Raw genomic sequence first — 19,484 nt, 5'->3', positions numbered from 1 at the left:
CATAACAAAGACAGTATTGCTAATGTCATGTTTTCCCCAGCAAGAGATGAACGTCAGTAACAATATGCAATATCCGTGAATACGGAAAGTCTAACGTAATTTTTAGATGTTTTGCGGTCGTTTTATATAATCTATAATTGTTGTTAAATTTTCGAACTTGTTGTAAGCTTTAATAATATGGATATACATACGAGTAAAGAACATTTCAGCAATATTTGAATATCATTTACCAAATAGGATCTAAGCTAACTATCAAATTTCACTCAATCAATTTACACACGTTATTAGATATCGTCATTAAGCCTTTTTATATTTTCTATTTATTATAATATATTAGCTACGTTATTTAAACATAAGCAAGCTGCGAGTTATAACTGAAATATCTATAGCTTATTAATAATGTAGTAGCAAAGTTGTTTTGCCTTTATTAACTGTATATAACGCATTTTAGAAACGCGTTGGTTATTCTTCTTTGCTTCGCAAATTCTTCGAGATATTTTATATATTTTAAATTAGACTTGAACATTGTTCATAATATACGTATTTTGTTACATTTTTATACCGACCGAACAATTAATTATATTTGCCCTACCAATTCTTGTATACTTCTTAATAGCTCTTCCATATTTCACAATAAATCTCGATGGAATACCCATGTATGTTTTGTATGCGCAAATTTATGTGACAGCCATTGCGATTCCAATAAATTGAAACGGTCCTGACTTAGATAAAGAGGCTTTCCACGCCTAAACGAATTAAATATATTAATAAAGTTCGTGATATTCAATACTTTTATATTTCGAATAAACAAATTTACTCACTTGAGATCTCGATCTTCTTCATCGAAATCGTCCAAATACAACGAACCCCAAAGGCAAGCACGTCTACCGCGAATCACTATTATATATGTCGATGTAACGACAAGAAATATTCCGATTCCACCCCCACAAGTAATTGTGTGCTAAAATTTGAACCACAATAAATAATATACTTGTAGATATACATTTCTTATACAATATCAAAGAAATCTCTTTTACTTACGCGAACCGCTTCACAACAGTCATTTTCTGCACAGCATGTTTGTTTAAGACACACAATTGTGCCACATAATAAACAAATCGAGCTCTCTTTCGGCACTTTATAACAGTTCAGACATGGACGTTCGTGGTAATACTAAACGAAAAATCATCAAATAAATTTGTATATATGAGTGTTATGTATGAGTATTCATTTAAAAACATACCGTGAATAAACGCTCATACTCGCGAGGTAATTCGAGAAGTTTTGGTTGTTGCCATGATCCATGCTGATTTAAGATAACAAGCTCACGAACTGTATCTGTTGGAGGCCGAATATCCATTAATTGCTCACACCAAAATTTAGGCAACGTTTCCTCGGTGCCAGATATGAAGCATAACCCCTTCGAAGCATTAAAGCAGTCCCAGTCCATTGAATCTGTAACTAGTTCCAAGTAATAAACAAGACGCACGAACTCCAATCCTGGTGCGGATATTTCGGGCATATCATGTCTGTATAAATGTTGCCGTAACAATGCTGCTATGCGTAAAAATGGCAAGCATAGTGTTTGTAATTGAGCTTCCATGGACTTGAGATTTACTTCGACATCAGATTTTGAAACGCCCGCATCAACACCACCACCACTGTTATTCGCTGAATATCCAAGACCAGAAAATGCATAGAATCCCGCGGAATTCGCGTTTGCCGCGGCAGCAGCAGCCGTTGACGTACTTGGTATGCTTTCTCGACGCAAATGTGACATACGATTTGTGTTATTCAATACCAACGCCATAGCACGTCCCAAATACGGTATATTCGATGAGGTAGCACCAATTGTACGGGAAGAATTTCGTCGGCCAATAGTATCATCCTCATCAATGGAAGGAGATTTGTTAAATTTCGATATTATATATTCGCATTCTAAATCAGTGAGTGTAACGCATAGTTGAACAACTATTTGGTAGTACAATAAATTGTACATAACCTTAACCATGCAAGTGAAGAAATCTGTAAATAAACATACAAATATATTAAGTTTTAAATAATAATTATCCTTATCCTTACAATTATTAAATGGGATTTTTGCAGATTTATTGTATATTTTACCTTGGTCTAAATGTAGAGGAGCTAACAAAATAAATTTCAACAGTAACGCTATGGGGTCGGCCAAAAGGCTAGGTATCAGTTCGAGGCAATGCGAAGGCACTGGAGCCGAATCGCTGACCGGTAAACCAGCAAGTGAAGCCCAAGATCGCCAAAGTGGCCATTCCACCAACACCCGAACGTGTACAGATAACACATGCAGTAAAGGAACTATGCAGTCGCGCTTCGCTTTGTAGCGTGTTGAATTTGTTGTGCATAAAGAACCCCCGCGCTGTATAATTTCCGACTCTAAATTTGTACGAGCAATTGATGTCACAAAGACGAATAGACTGCGTAATGTTGGCGGTACACGCTTCATTTTACGATGAGTAATATTTGTCATGTCCTCCATTGCGCGACCCATGGCCTCCGATAGTTTTGTTGACGTCTGCTAAAGCGTTAAACGACGAAAAGAGAATATATAAACATATAAGAATGAAGTACGTTATACCCTTCAATTGTAATTACCGTTGGCCGCACATTTTCTTTGATTAGATTCGTCAATTCAGCTACAAGCTGCTCAAAAGGTTGGGTACCTGATCGTACCATCGGCGTTGGTCTATCCAGTTGGGGACTCAATGGTAATACCGAATTAGACAGCTGCCTACAGACTGGACAATAAAACTCCCCTCGTTCATGCTGATGTTGTCGTTGTGTGGCGTACAATGTTTTCAGATAAGCATCAAGGCAACTAAGGTGAACATGATGGCCACACGATTGCACATGTACACCATTTTCGTAGGCCATATTGTTGGAGAGATACCATGACTCTTCGCCAAATTTTAAACTCAATAAATCAGTACGCCGGTTAAACTCAATTGCTAACCGTGTAGTTTGTTTTAACCGCTCCTCGTCTTCGAGACAAAGTGGCAACGGCAACCGTTCAGCGGTTCGACGTCGATGTCCAACAATGCCGCTAGATTCAACCAATACAACCAGTCCAATAGGATTGGATTCAGTACTGGGTGTTGTGCAATTGCAAATAATACAATCGTACTCCTTTTCACGCGGCTGCTCTTCGAAAATATCATCGTCTTCGTCGTCCATATTGCCTTCCATGGTATGAGCAGCCGTTTGCATGAATTCTTTTTGCTTATTTGCGAAATCTTGCATCATTTTCATTTGACGCTCGCGTGCGCGCTTACGACGATCTTCTTTCTCCCTAGTCTCGCGAGCTTTTTGCTCGGCTTGTTTTTCACGTTGATTCGGCCAAAGTGTAGAACGTATCTCGTCAATGCTTTGGGCACACAACTCATCACGCTTTGCTATTTTTCGTATAAGATTGCCAATAAAATAGGGGCCATCACCAATCCGAGAATCGGATATTCGAATTTTCCTATAATTGCGAATTCGCTTTCTACTCGTGCTACTGTGATTGTGTTCCCGGTGACTAGAATCTAGGTTAAGGTTAGAAGCGGCAGCAGAAGTGCTGGCTTCCAAGCAGTCTATATCCATGGCTGAAGGTGAATCTTTTGCGCTATACGATGGATTACTTGATTCGTCTATCTTTGACAGTCTTTCCTTTTCTAAATGATTAACAGATGTTGCTTTTGCTGTTATTTCATTTTCAATATTCACATGCTTAGGTCGGTCTTTTGCCATACTTGAGCTTAAAAACTGCATCCTTTCGTCAGTATCTTCTTCTGCTTCTTCATCTTCACCATCGCTTAATGAGAAACTATCCAATGTGCCACTAAGCTGTGAATGTAGCTTCAAGAGTAACGAAAGAATGCTTTCCTCGATGGGGACTTCGTCTTTGTTATGTCCCCCAATCGCATTGTCTACCAACTGGGTAGTTCGTTTACGTGAAGCCGAATCATAAGTTCGACGCCCACTCAACGTAGGAACCCCCACCACTCCACGTATTGTTGTTGTGGGAACTATGCTTCGACTACCGATCGGTACAGCAACAGGTTGTACCCGTTGAAATGGCAATAACATGCTATTTGCATTGTTAGCACTGGGTGAAAACATTTCATTTTGTTGTTGTGGATTATGTTGAACTTCCGTAGTCCTTCTTAAACCGCTTGCCGATGTTCCACTACTTCCTCCACTCCCTCCACCAGCATTAACACTGCCACCAGCTAGTAATTGCAATTCCCTTCTTATAGCCACTTCCATTCCACTTTCGGGTAATGTAATAGGTTGTAATGAGAAGCGAAAACCCACTGATGGTGAAGCACCTTCAATAGCATTATCGGCATCTCGCAACGTATCATCATCCTGGCTATCTTGTCTGATTACTAAGCTTTGTTCTGGTACTACTGAAAGATCTGGAGGCAAGGCCACTTCCATATTTTGCATTCGCACCATCGCTGTCGACGTTCCGCTTGCCACACTTACGCTCATTGAATCATCATCCAAGTCGTCATCACTGCCGCCAATCATGGGTAAAGCAGCCGCCGTATCGCTTTCAACATCATAATCTAAATCCCCATAAAATTGATTGGAACGGTAACTTGCTGGCGATACCTGTGGCTCGTGAGACTTTAAAGATAGCTTTGAGACGACATAACGTAAATTACATCGCAGATTATCAGTCGGATAGCAATGGAAAAGTTTTGGTGGATCACGTCTCAAAGAAAATGGATAGCCATGCTTGTTTTTTGGTTCACATTCCACGATGGCAGCCTTGTCAATGCCACTACCATTAGTGTCGTTACTCTTCTCAACAGCAATTTCTAATAGGAATATTGCCAACGCTAACAAGTGCTCAGATACGTCGCGCGAATGCACTGCTCGAAATAAAATTGATAGTATAGTGGAGTGAAACACACGAGAATTGAGAATACAACATGGATCACTAAAAGCCACGCCGACGTTCCTTGGCAATCGAAACGGTGGCCACAAATTACCACTAGCTGGCATCTTATTCTTACTTTTAACATAGTTTGTAAAACGATCGAGAGACGATTGAAAGTCCCGCCGATGTACTGCACGCAAAAGTACATGCAAAGGATCATAGTGCTGTTCCCACACATCATCAATCGGTGTAAAAAGACCTTGTTCCAAATTTTCCGAACCCGAAGAAGGAGCCTTGTATACAGACAGCTTTTTGAGAAAGTTTTCAAAGTTTTTCGTATGTACATTTCCAGATCGTTCCGGCATCAATTCTAACAATTGAGAATGTGTCTTATTCTCAGTAGCGAGTAATGCACTTATCTCAATGATACACTGTGTAGCCTCGTCATTGCCGAGATTTGTACGACTAGTTACAAGCGTTGCTAAAAACGTTAAGAATCCCTCAAGCATTGAGCACTGTTCCAACTTCTGAGGCTGTTTTAATGGTGCAAACTCTAACCACTGCCCTACACCGAAAAGCTCAATTGTGTTCTGCAAAAAGAAGTATTGTGGCAAATTCGTTGCGCAGATTTGCAGAAAGAATAGGTCCATGTCCGCCATAGAATTGCAAAAATTCGCCTGGATATAGGTCATGGCTTGACCTTTGATTTGTAGTCCATTACGCACCCATTTTCCAGCCAGTATCTCATAGAAGAAACTCTGTAAGAATATATCGATCAAGCTTTTAACAACATTGAATTGAAACGTATGTACATTTGTTCAAAACTATAACATTTTTTACAATTATCATTTTACGCTTTGCCAAACAACAGTCGCTATTTTTGAAAGCAAAGCGTTCCTGGCACGTCGACATTTTTCTGATATGTTCGTCAATACATACTTACATATGTATGTATAGTCAAGCAGTAAAAGGATGAAGACAAAAGATTTTAGACTAACTATTTAATTCACTGTAAATATGTGATCACAGGCTTGTAAAAACTTAAAATTTGTAACATTTTAACTGCCACGATAGTTGATAAATATTTCAGAACTTAATCATTTTGAGTTTCTTTTAAATATCAATAAAATGTTTCTTATCTTGATTCACGTGAAAGTAAACAGTTCGAAGTAAGAGTGATGTTAACAGCGAGTGTGTACCATTAAAGAGATAACAACACTCACAACTGCTCTTGCCCGTTTGCAAGTTTACCACTCTCTGGTTTAGTCAACGAATTTATTTATTCGTATAATGGCCTTTGACAAGTGCTGAAGTGTTGACGCGACTGGTGTGTGTGAAGTATCTCTTTGGATAAAACGCGTTTAAGTAGATTACCTCTGTTTTTACTTTAAAATTGTGACACTTTTCATTAAACGCGATTTCCTCCACTATTTTGATAAGATGTTTTGAAGCTGTGTTAAATTTGAATTTATCGCAATAAAATATAAATTACAAATATAACATTCAAATAACAACAATAACTGCAACTATAAAGAATTTCAATGTTGCTGTTCGGCAGAAATTTGTCTGGGCTTGTGGTAATTTCTTTCCTCTTCTTCGCCACACCATCACCAACCGCAGCCGTGATAGAGGATGTGCTTGACGTTATTCACGTGGTGAAGGAAGTTACTGTGGGAATATTAAAGGCTTGGGACATTATACAACAGTCCCCAATCGCCCAAAATATTGAGTTTCCCTTAATGCGTGAGAAACAACGAAAAGTTTTACAGCGTTTAAAAGATATGAGTCGTCAAATAGATCAAACAGAACAAAAGGTTTGTACGTGTATACATATGTATGTGCACATAAATATATCTCAGTAGACAACTATAAACATTATATTCTGTAGTATGCTCAAAACGTTGCACTGGCAGTTGAATCCTTGACACAATTCATCAATCAAAATTTGCCACTTATGTCTAAAATGAATGACATTCAGGATACGATAAATCGAATTTCTTCTCGTTTCCAACAAATGCAAAAGTATGAAGCATATCAAGATAAACTGGAGGCAAGCACTCTAGTAGCTTTCGCTGAATGGACTGTTTCGCCCAATGCACACTCGGTGCATCATCTAATGGATCGTTTACATTTGATACTACTCGGTCCGGAGGAAAAGGAGAACACAACCACGAATGTTTTGTCTTTACTAGCAAAAACTTATGAGGTAAGAATTTCAGATTGCAGCCGGTATACATAAGTATGTACTAATAAAAACATATTCCTATCATTAGTATTTGATTTTAATCTAGTTTAGTTACAAAACGTCACTTATGACTCAGCTAATTGCACGTTACTTATTTATTTTTAAAAATGAGAAGACTTTTCAGTCTTTGAAACTATACTCATCTGCTATAAATCTAGCTTAATGTTTTTTTTATAAATCGGTAATGACAAAGTCAACTGGCAACTACTAATAGAAGCGTTTTGATAAGCACGTATATGTGCATATGCATGTATATAAAACGAAATCGCCAATGGGCAGTGCGAAAAGAAGTGTCAAGTGAAATCTGAGAAGCTCGCCAACAAAGCATAAACAAATAACAAGTAGTTTTATGACTCACTCAGCAATTTATTCAGCGTTAAATAATGAGAAGAATGGTAAATGGATAGACTGTGAGGAAATAGTGCATTCAAAACCAAGTGAATAAGTTTAAATTAATTCAAAAGCGATTATTTAATCATATTTTCTCCTCCATTACTTATGTATTTAAGTCAAAGTACTGTTTAAATACGTTTTATTAATATGCTTATGGACTATTCGCGTAAACGAATTTTTGGTAATCCAAAACCATGACTCAACATGCCATTACTTCAAAAAATATTCCAATTTCCAGATTTATATAGTAAAATATTTTCAAGATATGTAAGCAATAACTAATTTGCCTAAGAAATTTGATAATTTAAAGTCAGCTACTTAAATAAATTACCATGTGGAACGTTCAAAAACATCGCCCATTCTATCTTACATGCTTTTCAATTTTGAAACTTTGAAAGGAAAAAGTCCAAAGAGTTTACTTATATTTACAAATTAAAAGTAAAACCTTCATACTTATGTCTTAATCTTTAAAGCTGAGTTTGGCATCACTAAGCAAGTAAAAGGTAGGAAATACTTAAACAAAAAGGTACATAACTAGGTACAACACTATGTGTACGTAAATATGTTATACCTACTACATGTACATTAATTCCTAATACTCATGTTTTCAGTCACAAAAAATATTCTCTCCTCACTCAAAACTAAAACAATGAAATAATAAACACACACATCACAGCTGAGAGTAAACATACAAAATGCATATATAGATATTCTCTTCGTCATAGCCGTATTGTTTATTAATGTGAAGGTTCTGCAGCCGTTTGCCGACTTTTATAAAAATCTCAGTACAACAGAAGAGTGTTTTCATACTCCGACTATGAACTCTCAGTTGGTTTTTTTACCTCTCATCACAATGAATTTCACACTGCAGTCATTCTATTTTACTTTAGCTTTGTAAATTGAATAAAACAGACTGGATCTTGGTACGGCGCAATTCAACAAAATTTTAAATCATCAATTTAAAACAAAATAAACAAATTATTTCTTTTATAATACAAATATTTGTATTACTACGTTTTATTCGAGTGTGGGTTCGACATGTCAAATGGATACGGTTCGCTATTCTCGTTAAATCAGTAAAATATATGATTTTAACCTGCTTTTTTTAACGAAGAACAAAAGCTCTTAACAATGTTTAACGTTTATAAAATGTAAAGATGGTGAACAATAATGTGATGAACCAGCAATAAACGTCTAAAACTCGGAGTGAATCACATACAGACAAAGAGTGAACGTCAAACGAAACTATTTCTCGTCAGTAAAGAAGGAACAAAAAGTACATAGTTGTGAAAAGTCAGAATGGAAACAAAGTCAAGAGATAAATAAGCAAACGTTACATTTTATATAAGAAGAAAAATCAATATATAACAACACAAACACTATTTAATTTCATGTCTACACAGCTTTTTCCTATATTTATATAGCAAAAATTTAAGTATTTTAAAGCACATCGTCAATATTACACATAAACATAAATTCCCATATTAAACTGATAATGTTTTGTATTTTTTTTTTGAGGTCAACAAAGACATTTCCACTATTCGCGTTGATAACAAACAAAAAACAAAAGCACTAAAATAATAATAAACTTGAGCAAACATTGAATAATAAATATGAAAAACAAAAAACAAACCGTAATGTCGACCCTTTGCAACATTTATTTCACCCTTACCGTGATTGGATTAATCTTAACAAAGGCCGTATATTCAGAGGCAAGGGTAGAAGTACCGGAGTTGCAAGTCGACGCAATACGTCACGAATACATCGCCCTTCAAAAGTCACTTTGGCTTTATTTGGATAAAGAGGGTCCCAGTAAAAGTTCTGAACTTCGAAAAGTTTATGATTCGCATCGAAAATTTATTAACGATAATTTCCAAAGCAATTTCGAAGTGGGAAGATATGATATACTAAATCATTTTGAATGGAGTCTTTTGGAACGCGACCTTCTGCAAATCGACAGAATGTTTGATTACTATCAGGTGCGAAACACATACATTCGAATGGAATTGATCAATTTGAAAAAAAACATGGTCGCAATTTTAAACTCGATCATAAATCATTTATTTAATGCATTTGCAGAACTTCATGAACGAGCACAACAATTCTGCCGAAGTGAACGAGCGTGCCATTTTGGACATTTGCGAGACGGTGCTTCGCAATGATAATGTTTTCTCTATGTCGCGCATTTTTCAGGAGTTGGAGTTAGTGATGGTTAAGCAAACTCTTTATTATAGAGCAATGTTGGTTAGTTTATTAAATATATGTATTTGTTACGCCAACGCAGGAATACATTTATCCATTTAGAAACCATATAGATACATGCAATATACAATACATATGTGCACACCTAAATTATATATGTATATACATATACGTATATAATCAACAGTCACGAACAAGTTAATTTGTATATTATCGCCAAATAGATTTCATTTATATAAGTATATTAGAAGATCGGTCAAATCATGATAATAAAAAATTAAAATAGTCTCCCGATTCATTAGTACTTTATGAAATACTGCTTGTTTCAAATTGATTATAAAACTAGAAATAAATAAATATAATATGGTACTGAATCAAATATGCTGAGTAGAGAAATGAGTGGTAAAATTTGGTATTATGTCTAAAAGCTGTATTCTATATATGTACATATATATTTATTATTAAAAGAGAACGATCAGATTCACTGTTTGTTAATTGTAGGAATCGACGGATCAAATATGTCACACGCAACAATCGGCGCAGCAATTCATTTATTCACTATATTCCGATATAGCTCTTACAGAGTTAAAAGGATACACTATGATGCAGTTTTCGTGGATGATGTTACGGATTTACGGCAAAGGTAGCATAATGAAATATGTAGCATTTAGTATTCTTATAACGATGGTATTTGTAGGAAATTTTTCTCAAGAAGTTGAACTAATGCGAATGGACTACGTAAAACGAACAGAACGCGCCTTGAAATTGTTAAGGGAAGTTATGCGCCGCGCCGATCGAATTTTGTGGAGATGTGATCCTAAAAAATTTGAGCAAGGCAAAAATTATGACGAGGTGACTCGTCTTCTACAGGGTTACATTGAGAATGAAGTTGACTTAAACAAAGAAGAAACATGTCGTGAGAATTGTGCATTTTACCAATCCACCAGATCCGAAGGCTGTTTCAAAGATCTGTATTGTGCGCGCCAACCCAGATGTTCAGGAAAATTGTATCACTGTACATATGTCGACGCGGACATGTGGGTTTGCCCCGCTGTAAGTTAAACTGGTACATGTAGCTAAAGAACTGGTTATTGTATGAAAACTGATTATTTTAGAGCCGAAACAGTACCCGTCGCTATGAATATCTAGAATATGAAAATGGTCGCGTACTTGGACAAAGAACTCCTTGTGTGCGGGGTACTACAAAGGTAAGGCTTTCAAATTATTCCAACCATATACAGATGTACTTATATATCTTGTACGAATACTGACAGGTAGAATCCTGGTGGCGCTATCTGTTTTGGCACTGTAGCTATTGCTTTTGCCTATGCGATGAAATTAGTATAAAATCAGACCGCTACTTCAATTTGCGTGAAACAGTTGCAGATGTGGATAACAATAGGTAAATATCGCTAGGTGCTATATGTATTTACATAAAATCGGATAGAATATTCGCAATTTTTTATGAATTTTAGAGTAGTCACCGGCTTAAGCATTACCAAACAAAATCGAATATTTCACTTACAAATCCAAGAAGGAGAACTTTTACCTAGGGGCAATATAAATCGATCGAGTCTAACATGGAAGCCAGTTGAAAGTTATCAAATATTCGACAGAGATGTGCGTAATGGTCGGGATTATCATACACTCAGTTACGAAAGTAGATCAATGGATTTGGACGACATCTACACAGACGACAACTCATTTATAGTAATTGGTGTGCGTTGGCGAGTCGTTGGCGCGCATTTAAATCTTGAAGCCAAGTTAGCAGAATTCGATTTCAAAATGGGTAAACTAATTAACCCAGAAACGAATAGTTTTTGGAAATCCAATGATAACACCGATGTGAGCGGGGAACGGCGGTAAATTAATATATTTATTCAACTCTCAAACAACATTCTAAAATAATCCTCTCGTTCGTAGACAAAAAATTAATCTCAACAACCCCGACAAATCAACCCGAACAATAGTCAAATCAATACCCGACTCACGACATAACCAATATATAGATTTTATAAATACAAGCATGGATAAAGATGCCGCGCAGAGTACGGTACCGTTTATCGATACACAGGAAGTGACATCTAACCCGCCAGTTCCTCTTTCCGGTGTCGGTATATATCACAAGGGACGGCAAGGTTATGGCGGTTTTCTTGCACCGAAGATTATGACCTATGATTTTACACCACACGTTCGAGTGCCACAAGATATTAACTAAATTACAAACTTAGAATGTAAATATTATTATTATATAGTACACTAGTATATGTATACGTATGCAAAAGGAAGTATGTTTATATAATTATAATATTGATATACTATAGCAGACACACATACATATAAATATTTTAGAAAATATTGGAGTGTAAGGATTTACAATGCAATTGGATTGCAATTTTTTTATGCCAATGAACAAAATCACTGCTTAGAAGAAATTTATTGTATTTACTTGCAACTGTTTTATCAAAATTCATATTTCTAGGAAATTTATTTACATGAACTAAAATTCAAAACAAGTTGAAAAATATTCTTCCTCGAATTAATACATATGTATGTAGTAGAATAATTTATAGCATTTCGATGATTTCTAAAACCTACATATATGTTTCGATCAATCAGTATGCAGCAAATTTACATAAACTTGAATTAGAAACTGAATCTAATCTTATTTATATAAAATAAATTGAAACCAAAATAATGAATAATAACATTGTGTTTATATTATTTGTTTCTTGACAGTTATAAAACTCTTTAATTATACACTGCGCGTCACCACGTTAGCACACCTTCATCAGCCTAATACAGTTGCTTCTGATTTTTTGTTATTAACTTACAGCTTCTTTATTTTTCTCATTTTCTCATCTTTGTATAACAATCATTGGCTAAGAAAACTTGTGATAAAATGTCCCATTATATGGTTTTCGCTATTTTTTCTTCATTTTAGCCGAAAAGTGCGCTTTGCGTCATCAGGTTAACACATGCAATTTGATTTGCATTTATCTTCGGAGTTTGAATTAGTATTATCACCACATTTTTTGTATTGCCTAACTGCTCTATTTTTGTTAATATGGATAAAGTAATCGCTATCGGTTGAAGAGTTACAGCTTTTAATAATTGAAATAAAAAAAGTTGGCGGAAGTCGAAAAGTTATATAGGTACAATTTCTTGGGCAATTAGTCGGAGTACAGTCTAAATAATAAAGGGCGGTAACAATAAAGGGTAAGTAAAGAGCAATTATGAGAAAAGCATCCAACTTTCATGAATCGCCAAGATCAGGACAAATGCTGATGTTAAAGTGAGTTTTAGTAATAGTTTCATATATGGAGCATTCCTTAGTTCCCTTTGAACCGGTGATATTTATCATGGATACAATTATTAGTTCCATGATCTTCGGAAGATGGAATATCAGTAAGAACGACTACATAGCCGTGTGAGTGGTGAAACGGTGAGGGGAGCCATCTTCTAATATGGCACATGCGAACTGCAATTCTTGAATCTAATATGAGTGAAAATACGAATAAAAAGGTACTGGAAACTACGATTCCGACGAAGTAGATTGCGGTATTAAAAATGCTTGGTCCTCACTTCACATAAATTATATTCAAAAATTGTACGAATCGTTACCCACTCGGATCATTGAGATCAACATTCATTATTCGACGAAACCTTGAATGGATTATATTCATATTTGGTTTCTTATTAACTTATATTACAGTTCGTAAACTCATTTAGATTCATTACTACATTTCGCTTCCTGTGCGAGTATATTAAAATCAACTTAAACCAGATACATATATGTACGTAGTATAAAGTCAACCAAAGAAGTTAATTTAATGTATTTGTTATATGAGAAATCATTATATCAGGGATATGAAGTTTAGACTAAAGTCTAGACCAATTTCATTCCTATTCACCATTTAGCGTTTTAGCTTAAGAGAGAATGCCCACTTAATTTCATTGAATATATTGTCAGGTGGAAAATCGGAAATCACTGAAGACATTAAGTCTACTAGAAGCCAGTGTAAAAAATGAGCCAGTGTTGGAAATCTAAATTATAGTCCAAAATGTTGAGATTACAAATTGAAAAGTTAATTTTTAATTGTAAAGTCGGAAATAAAAATGAAAACTGAATTTTTAATCCCAAAATCAAATATAATATGTTAGTAGGTAAAATACAAATCGTATTGTAAGTTTACCACTGCTCTAGAGAATTGATGGCTCTGTGGGAGCTCTAATTCAAAATTGTAGGTCACACAGTACGCAAATTAAAAAAAATTTTAATTTTTCAATCCAGTATTTGGGATAATAAGTTTAACCACTAAACTATATCAACCAATCTTGCAAAGGACGAGTCCCTCTAGTATCTCCTTATACAGTGTGATGAATTGATGAAATCGAATAACCACGCCTACTCCTTTTATAATGGTTATATGATTTTCAAATTTCCGGTAGATTTGATAGGTATCTTAATGCAATGAAGATCTTTCTTTTTCAGGTAAATATGCGTAGTAAAAACTCGATAAAATCAGGTCAATTTTAACAAATCCCTCTAGCCACGCTACCTTTTTTAAATACCAATACCAACCAGCCAGTTATCGCAAAACTATTACACTCTGTGCAACATATTGCGAGAGTAAACAAATTACACAATTAGGCTAGAAAACATGAGCTGAAAACGTTTTAAACGGAGTTTGAATCAAAATTCACTTTACGTTAACTTTGATCAAGTTATTTTTATGTATAATGTTCTAATAATAATACCAAAAAAAGAAATTGCCGATGGTGAGCAAAAGTTTAGTAAAGATTTAAATTCAACATAATTCCTTCGCCGACGACTCGCGAAAGTATTGTGTCGACTGATGTAACAAAAAGAGCATCAGTAAATAATATTAAAAAAAAAACTGTATATTTATGCATGCGTTTACACAAAATAGCCAATGCGATTTAAGTTAACCTACAAATATAAATAAATTATTTTTCAAAGCAACTCACCTGAACACGCAGAGGATGTATCATTAAAAGAGGCAATATGTATGACCTAGTAGGCAGCACTTCTGATAGTGACATCCCCATTTTGGTGACAGCCTGACAAAGAAACGCTGCCAAGTATCGATGTAGTGGAAAGTGAAAGGACGCTTGCATCATTTCATCCTGTTTAAATATAAAATTTGTATTAATAAGGATAATAATTTGTGTATAAAATAACTTCGTGAAGACAAATTCAATTTATAATAATCAATATATTCTACTTTTAATGAAAAGAAGAAATAATAGATCTGTCTCTCACTCTCTTTTACCACCGTTCTAAACTAAAACCCCTGTTCTGTATCTATACTAGCCGAGTATAGTAGCCGCCCGGCAACCGTATAGTTTACGAGTGTATATCGACTACCTACCTATCAACTGAGCACTTTTTCATACTGTGATTAAACTAATATTTATAATTGGAATAATTTTGCAAAATATTGTATTGTTATATGTTGATAGTTAGTAAATCATTTTAATATCCTCAAAATGTATAACCCGACGGATTGTATACCCCTATTGCGGAAGGCTGGTGGATTATAGTTGCTTGCGTACAATACAAAAAACCCGTCTCACTTGGTATTCTGTTGTCGAATATATATTATTTTTGCGTTTTTAATCAACAATGCACAGGAATGTAGTCAAAGTAAAAAACAAGTAAGACGAACGTACAAATTAATTTAAATCTACTAAACATAACGATTTTAAAATTTAAAGATAGTCATTGTTTATTTAGGATAAGAAAATGCTTGTCAAACAAAATGTTAATCTGAATAAACATCTTCTTGCATATTTATGTACGTACCGGCGACAATTTAGGTTCCAAAAAGTAAATGGCATCCAGCCATTCATGTAGAGTATTAACACAGTATGTTATTATTTTTTTGGCTAAATGAGCATGTGTGCCATCCTGCAAATGTGAAATTATAGACCACATGGGGTAAGCACTTGCTTCTAACTCGCACGAGAACGCTGCATAATAGGAATTCGGTTCAAATTCCACATGAGATGTTGTTTCTCGAACATTCACATTCATGCCCTGCAGCATGGACAGAAACTGAAACCACATGTCGATTAGATTATCATCACGTAAGAAGACCAAAGCCACTGATTCATGAGAGAGCACATTGTTGAAGTCAGAAACGAGTGGCCAGTAGCAATGATCTTTCATCACTTGGCGAGTACAATCGATTACAAAATGGAAATTTTTATTTGGATCTAGTAAGAAAAATAATAATATTAAATTTATTTCTATACTATTATACACATCCATACCCACCATGTAAAGTATTTTGGATTAATATTTTTGACATCATTAGTTTGAGACTGATTATCATTACATGCAGCAAAGATAACTCTTTAACCATTTTCAAAGCTAAACTCTCATTGGAAAAAAGTTGAACACTCATATGTACTACTCGATTACTAAGTGTATCTGGATCACGAGACATTTCCAAAACAGATGGTATTCGGCTATAGTGCATTACAAAAGTCCGAGTGAGATGTTCCTATAATTAGGGGTAAAAAATTATAAATATCAGTTTTCTCGAAAAAGTATATAGGAGATTATCGTAGCCGGATATGTTATGTGCATGGTGGCCAGGGTATCATTACCTTGTAGTCTTGATCAGGCAGCATATTAAGCAAAAAGCACACCAAATTTTGTGGGAATTCAAACTTAAATGTCCAAAAAATGAATTCTTCTAAAAGAGTTGTGTGAACCAACTTTTCCCCCAATGCTGGGAGATGCTTATAATCATCAGGAGGTTCTGGACGAGGAAAGCGATTAACGGCATCTTCATATTTTTCACGATTTGACTTCAAAAATCTGCCATGTCTGGTATCCAAGCAAGGAGATTCAGTAAAAAATGTATAGACCTATATAGTAAACTTTAATAATTGATTTCAATTACTTTAAATTTAAAAGAAGTTACTTACATCTGGATTAATAAGCGCTCTAGTCATTACTTTACGCATTATTTCACCCATATTATTTAAATCGATCAACATATTCGTAAATTCTTCACATGAGTAGGCAGCCAGATTGTAAGTTTGAGAAGTTGCATCACTATGCTCTCTAAAGTGCTGTAGCAATCGGAAAAGTAATTTAGGCATTATTGCTCCTGCTACGGCGAGTAAGTTAGGCGGTACAGGCTCTTTATTGGTTCGATTGTTGATTCCATGATCGCTGCAAAAACCCTCAGCTTTCATTACAGAAGTATCACCACAATCACATGCGCCGCCTGCTTGTGATAAGAACATGTTGAAGTCATGATTGGTGTGATCTCCTTTCTTGAAGCAGTCTCGGCAAATTGACATACATGGTGAAATTCCGCATGTACGACACCGGTACGCCACTACATGCGGTACCCACACAAGACCGCATTTTGCATGATTATCATAGCTTCGTACTGTTACGAAAATATATAGAAAAATTTAAAGATTATTTCAAAATTATATTATTATATATAATATGCTTTCTGTAGAATCTCATTTTAGTTTGTCATATCCACACTTTATTTCTACTTAAGACAAATATAAGTGATTCGCAATAATTTTTGAATGGATTTTTGCATTTAGAACTGAGTTTTTGAGACAAAAAACATACTTTATACTCTCCTAAATATCTACGTAACCGGAATAATTCCGAATTTGTAAAGAACTGTAGTCCTAGCAACAATACTAATTAGGAAATGTTTTTTGTTGCTACAATACACAAGAACAAACCATTAGATAGTAATTTATGATTATACATGCCAGCGACCAACAACAACAATCAAGTGATACTCTACTAAAACTCAAATATGTTGTTTAACTTAAGACTTTACTTTAAATGTATTGTTCAACTTACCAATTCTTACGAATTCTTGCGGTGTGCGACCTCCAGCAATTAACCAACGAATCCACTCAATATTATCAGCATTGTCTATAGGCGTTCCCGGGTTAAAAAGTTTGTCCACAATTGCGTCCAATTCCGGTGTTTTCTCACTTCGACAACACTCGGCATTGATCAGTGCTGCTACCTCTTTGCGACTTCTTAAGCTAAATGATGTTGATGTTCCAAAGAAAAAACTTGGTTTAGCTCCACCTGTGCTACCGGGCACTATTCCCGCGGCCATTGCCGAGCTCGAAGCAATAGATGAAGCATCTGTTAGCAGGTCTTCATCCGTTTCGGTTGTAGCTACCGATTCCCAATCAGGAAAATCGAGTCCAGCTCGCACCGAAATAGGAGCATTGGCAACGGCTACATATGAAGACTGTGACCTAGGTTCTGAGTTTCCTGATGTGCTAACAGAGACACCTGATGGTAAATTAACTACCATCGAAATATCAACATCATCAAATTCATCATCTTCTGTTATTTCATTATCAACGTTCGAAATATCATTGCTTCTTGCATTACCACCACCAACACGACCATTTGAAATTTCATTGTTTATGTCGCCACCACTAGATATGTTGTCGTCTTCGTCCATAATGAACAAATTTTATTTTAGTATAATTCACTATAACTGTTCGGAGTCAATTGATTAATTATTTAGTTATTTGACTAATATATCTTCTTAGAAACAGATTTATCCTTATGAAGCAATAACCGATAGAATTTTTTATTTTTTTGTTTTCTTATTTTAAGTTGTCAATCATCAAATTGACAAGTTAATAAACGGCCGTGATTTTGGGGCCGAGCCCCTTTGTGAATTTTTGCACTTTTTCCACACACGCGATGCAGTGACCAGAACTGCAGTATTTGCCCAAAGCTCCTCTCTTTTCAAACGTAAACTTAAAAAAACTGACGCGCAACTTTCCCTGACTACAAAAATCGAAATTATCACTATTTTTTCTTTAATACACCAATTTCCTTTTTTGTGTAAAACTTTTTCTTCTCCTTTATGTTCTATGTGTTCACACTGGCTCTCCACCTTTTTTAACCTTATTTTATTCTCTTGGAAATTCGTTTTTCGTTTCCTATTCGCACATTTTATCCAATTTCAAGTATTTTTCACCCATTTATCTTTTTTATTTATTGATCCCCTGACAACTTCTTTACACAATTTTGACTTATTTAGATTCGTGATTTTTTAGCAGTTTTAATTTAAAAACAATTTGTCCATTTCTACAAAAACCTCCAACGATGACTTTACGCGAGTACGACAGCAAAGACATATTACTCAGGGTTGTTAACTCTTCAATCTTATAGTAAAAAGTACGAAATCCACTTGTCACATTTGTATATAGGAATGTTACTCATTATTAGTTAGATTATAAAGCGTCTCCACTAGCAAGTCAATAAAATCTATTTCGGGTTTAAATTGCTGTCACCATCAGTTTTCCAAAAGAAAAAAAATTGAAAATAGAAAAGTATTTTACAATATTTCAAGACGCAGTTTGAGTGTATTGTAACTATGGTAGGTGGGTAGGTAGAGTGGGCTGTCTTTCGACACACCTAGGCCTTTAGGGATTATAAATAAGGCCCCTCACTCTATGAACTTTTGTTTTTCTTTACAAGGTTCATACTTACATCAGCTAAGTGTATATCGAAGCTAATGTAAATTGCTGATTCAAAAGAGGTTCCCGAACACTTATGTAACCATAAGCGCCCGGAACAGCTTGAAAATTGAAGGGCCGGACATAATGTGGTTGGGCGTAAATATCATTCTGTCCGGGATAATAGCTGAATACTTGTTTCGCAGGTACGATTCTATCACCCTCTACAAG

General features: G+C 35.3%; 2 protein-coding genes across 8 annotated transcripts; one reads left to right on the top strand and one right to left on the bottom strand.

Annotated features, from left to right (window-relative positions):
- Window positions 1-281: 281 nt before the first annotated feature.
- Ubr3 (Ubr3 ubiquitin ligase) lies at window positions 282-18,963 on the bottom strand. Its single transcript, XM_014230446.3, has 12 exons — window positions 17,620-18,963; window positions 16,707-17,179; window positions 16,383-16,646; window positions 16,048-16,276; window positions 15,574-15,986; window positions 14,736-14,894; window positions 2,629-5,661; window positions 2,125-2,551; window positions 1,244-2,025; window positions 1,042-1,173; window positions 822-961; window positions 282-746 (listed from the first exon to the last, which is right to left on the bottom strand). Exons 1-12 carry the CDS (start codon window positions 18,242-18,244, stop codon window positions 629-631), a joined length of 6,795 nt encoding a protein of 2,264 aa, XP_014085921.2. The 5' UTR covers window positions 18,245-18,963; the 3' UTR covers window positions 282-628.
- On the top strand, window positions 6,189-12,451 carry orion. 7 transcript variants are annotated; one of them, XM_036365226.2, is made up of 9 exons: window positions 8,356-8,464; window positions 9,060-9,520; window positions 9,621-9,785; window positions 10,245-10,386; window positions 10,441-10,796; window positions 10,859-10,951; window positions 11,018-11,145; window positions 11,219-11,605; window positions 11,667-12,451. In XM_036365226.2, exons 2-9 carry the CDS (start codon window positions 9,155-9,157, stop codon window positions 11,959-11,961), a joined length of 1,932 nt encoding a protein of 643 aa, XP_036221119.2. In that variant the 5' UTR covers window positions 8,356-8,464; window positions 9,060-9,154; the 3' UTR covers window positions 11,962-12,451. The 7 variants fall into 7 exon arrangements, with proteins under 7 accessions (XP_014085939.2, XP_036221119.2, XP_014085941.3 ...); XM_014230466.3 differs by having other exon boundaries at window positions 8,425-8,595; window positions 9,070-9,520; XM_036365222.2 differs by having other exon boundaries at window positions 8,425-8,595.
- Window positions 18,964-19,484: the final 521 nt, after the last annotated feature.

This window comes from Bactrocera oleae, chromosome 5, assembly GCF_042242935.1.
Source record: "Bactrocera oleae isolate idBacOlea1 chromosome 5, idBacOlea1, whole genome shotgun sequence".
Taxonomy (NCBI): domain Eukaryota; kingdom Metazoa; phylum Arthropoda; class Insecta; order Diptera; family Tephritidae; genus Bactrocera; species Bactrocera oleae.
Note: the sequence above shows the minus strand (reverse complement) of the source record. Positions and strands in the feature narration are given on the sequence as shown.